This window comes from Penaeus chinensis, chromosome 18 (assembly GCF_019202785.1).
Source record: "Penaeus chinensis breed Huanghai No. 1 chromosome 18, ASM1920278v2, whole genome shotgun sequence".
Classification (NCBI taxonomy): domain Eukaryota; kingdom Metazoa; phylum Arthropoda; class Malacostraca; order Decapoda; family Penaeidae; genus Penaeus; species Penaeus chinensis.
The window spans coordinates 12,853,165-12,855,664 of record NC_061836.1 but is presented as its reverse complement, the minus strand read 5'-3'; the positions used below and the strand labels follow the sequence as shown (position 1 = coordinate 12,855,664).

At 46.3% G+C, this 2,500-nt stretch overlaps 1 protein-coding gene across 5 annotated transcripts in view; it reads right to left on the bottom strand.

The window, feature by feature from the left end:
* Positions 1-2,500, bottom strand: part of LOC125034516 (homeobox protein PKNOX2-like) — a 368,078-nt gene that overhangs the window by 90,233 nt on the left and 275,345 nt on the right. For all 5 annotated transcript variants that reach the window (XM_047626357.1, XM_047626361.1, XM_047626358.1 and 2 more), the window contains one exon: positions 1,291-1,462. In XM_047626357.1, the coding sequence (XP_047482313.1) occupies positions 1,291-1,462 (172 nt within the window). The remainder of the gene's footprint in view (positions 1-1,290; positions 1,463-2,500) is intronic.

Genomic DNA, 2,500 nt, shown 5'->3' with positions numbered 1-2,500 from the left:
CGATCCACCTATTTCTATAATGGGAAACATAATATTCAAGTCCTTGCGATAATATTTCTAAACTGTCGATTCATGTTTGCAAAAATAATGTCAGATATCTTGTTATGATACATATTTACCATATAATATTATGATACAAATTCCAAATCTACACAATTAAATTAAAAAAAAAAGACTTTCAATACCCCTTTTTCTCGTATTAGTCAACATCTGTGCAACAGCAGAATCTAGGCTCCCCCCCCCCGCAGATCGTGGTGCAATTGCCACCTTCCTTAGTTCGGGCCGGATGGGCTTTATATTACCAACATCTAAATCATATTAATGTCTGCTATCCGTGATCATCGCGTACGAAAATTCCATTACAGTTCCGGCTATCCTGCGGCAGCCACACTCCCCACCGCCGACGGTAATCGACGTTGCGAGTTGCACATTTTGCAACTGGTTCTTGACTCCCCTTCGTCGTCCCCAACTTTTCTTGCGGTTATTTCCCTCCACTTTGTATACCCCTTATTGTAGCCCTCGCGTCGCAAACTAACTATGTATGAATCTTTTGTTACTTCGTTAGGTCTTTTTGCTGTCTCCTCTCCCCGCTGCGACATCTCCATATAGATAACTGATTTCCCCCACCTTGGACGACCAAAGATGCGTCGTCCTCCCTCCCCCTCGCCAAATCCACCCTAGAGGGAGAGGGGGAAGGGAGAGGGAGAGCCTCCTTTCTCCTCAGTACCTCCGCTTCCTATAACATCCACTTGTGTCTCCCCGACACTTACATTACCTCCGCCGGACCACCTTCAACCTCACATTATCCCTCGATCAGAGACCAGTAGTGTCCCTTCGTCTTGTACCTGCTCCAAGACCCCTTCCTGACAACCACCCTCTTATCCTGCCTCCCCCTTCCTACCCCCTCCCCTTCCATCTGTCTCCCCTCCTTTCGCCTCGGTAATCATTCCCCACCAGCGCACACTTCCGCTCCCCACCTCCTTCCCTTTCAGTACCCACACCAGGCCGCCATCACACACAGACACGCCGATATACACACATACATAGTAATCATCTGTCTAACTCATTACCTGCCTGGTCCTTACCCCCTCCCCTCCCCTCTTCCAAGTCCCTCCTCTCTCCCCCTCCCTTCACAACTCCTCCCCTCCCTCCTCTCTCCCCCTCCCTTCCCAACTCTTCCCCTCTCCCCCTCCACTACTCCCACTCCTCCCCTCCCCCCGGACCCCTCCCGAAGGCGGTGACGGCGCCTACCGGGAACCACCGCCAGCAACACCTGTAAGGAGTACTCACCAGGCCGTCTACTTCGGGGTCGTTCATGAGGAAAGGCTTGCGGTCCCGCTCTTGGTGCTGCACGAAGGCCTGGATGTCCAAGTTGAAGGAATCGCTGCTCACGGAGTCGGCGCTCTGCGTGGCCAGCTCGCACTTCTCGAAGAGCAGTGCCAGCAGAGGGAAGAGGGGGTGCCTGGGGAAGACACAAAAAAAGCGTGTTAGGTAATACGTCCTTGAGAAATGTTTGTAAACATGCTAGATCGAGATGTGAAACACTAATAACAATAGCGGTCCTTAAATCACACACATCGACTAATAAGGGAAATAAGTATATCGTTAATTATACATTGATAGATAGATAGATATTAAATAAATTAGCAAATAAACAAATAAATACAAGGGACGAATACTAAATGTTATCTAAATCCAGAAAATATTTCAAGGATCTTGCCAATAACTGGGCGTCGACGAAGAAATAAAGATATATGTCGAACATCTTGCATCCAGGTCAAAAGACTTTCCCTTCAAGAATGGTGATTATCAATAACAATTATTCTATAATTACTGGACGAAAAGTGTCGATGTGGAATTTCGAATGCCAATACAAATGAATGGGGGGAGGTAAAAGGAATAAAACGAATGAATCCAGTTTATAAATCACATGTAAACCCTTGTTGAACACAGACAAAGCGTTTTGTCACTGCGTTCAACATTTAGAAAGACATTTATATATATATATTCCCCCCGCATTCTACACACCGTCACGTCACTCATTCCGATTTCAGGTGTGAGGTCAGAACATGAACCTTCACCTTCTGCGGGGCGGTTTCGTCCACTTTCTATCCTGGACAAGTTCTTCCAACCGTTACGATATCGCCCAAGTCATAGTTCAGACAATCAGAAATCATGTAAACGTCAATACCCGGACCGGGACCTCCCTCTAATTTCTCGAGCTACGGTATTGTGTCGGTTGTCATGCACTGTCATACGTGGGTGTTATGCCCACTCGTGAACAACCAATGTTCATGTAGCAAATATCCTGATGAAAAAAAAAAAAAATTGTGTCACATGTAAGATTAAAAAGGGTGTCACCAAAGTACAAGGATATAAATCAAACTTTGTCACCCACGTGCGTTATGCTCACATGTAAACAAAACACTGGTCGTGTAATAATCTTCCTCGGCAAAGTCCAGATCTTGTGATGCATTGCAAGATTAAAGAGAAGTCGCCA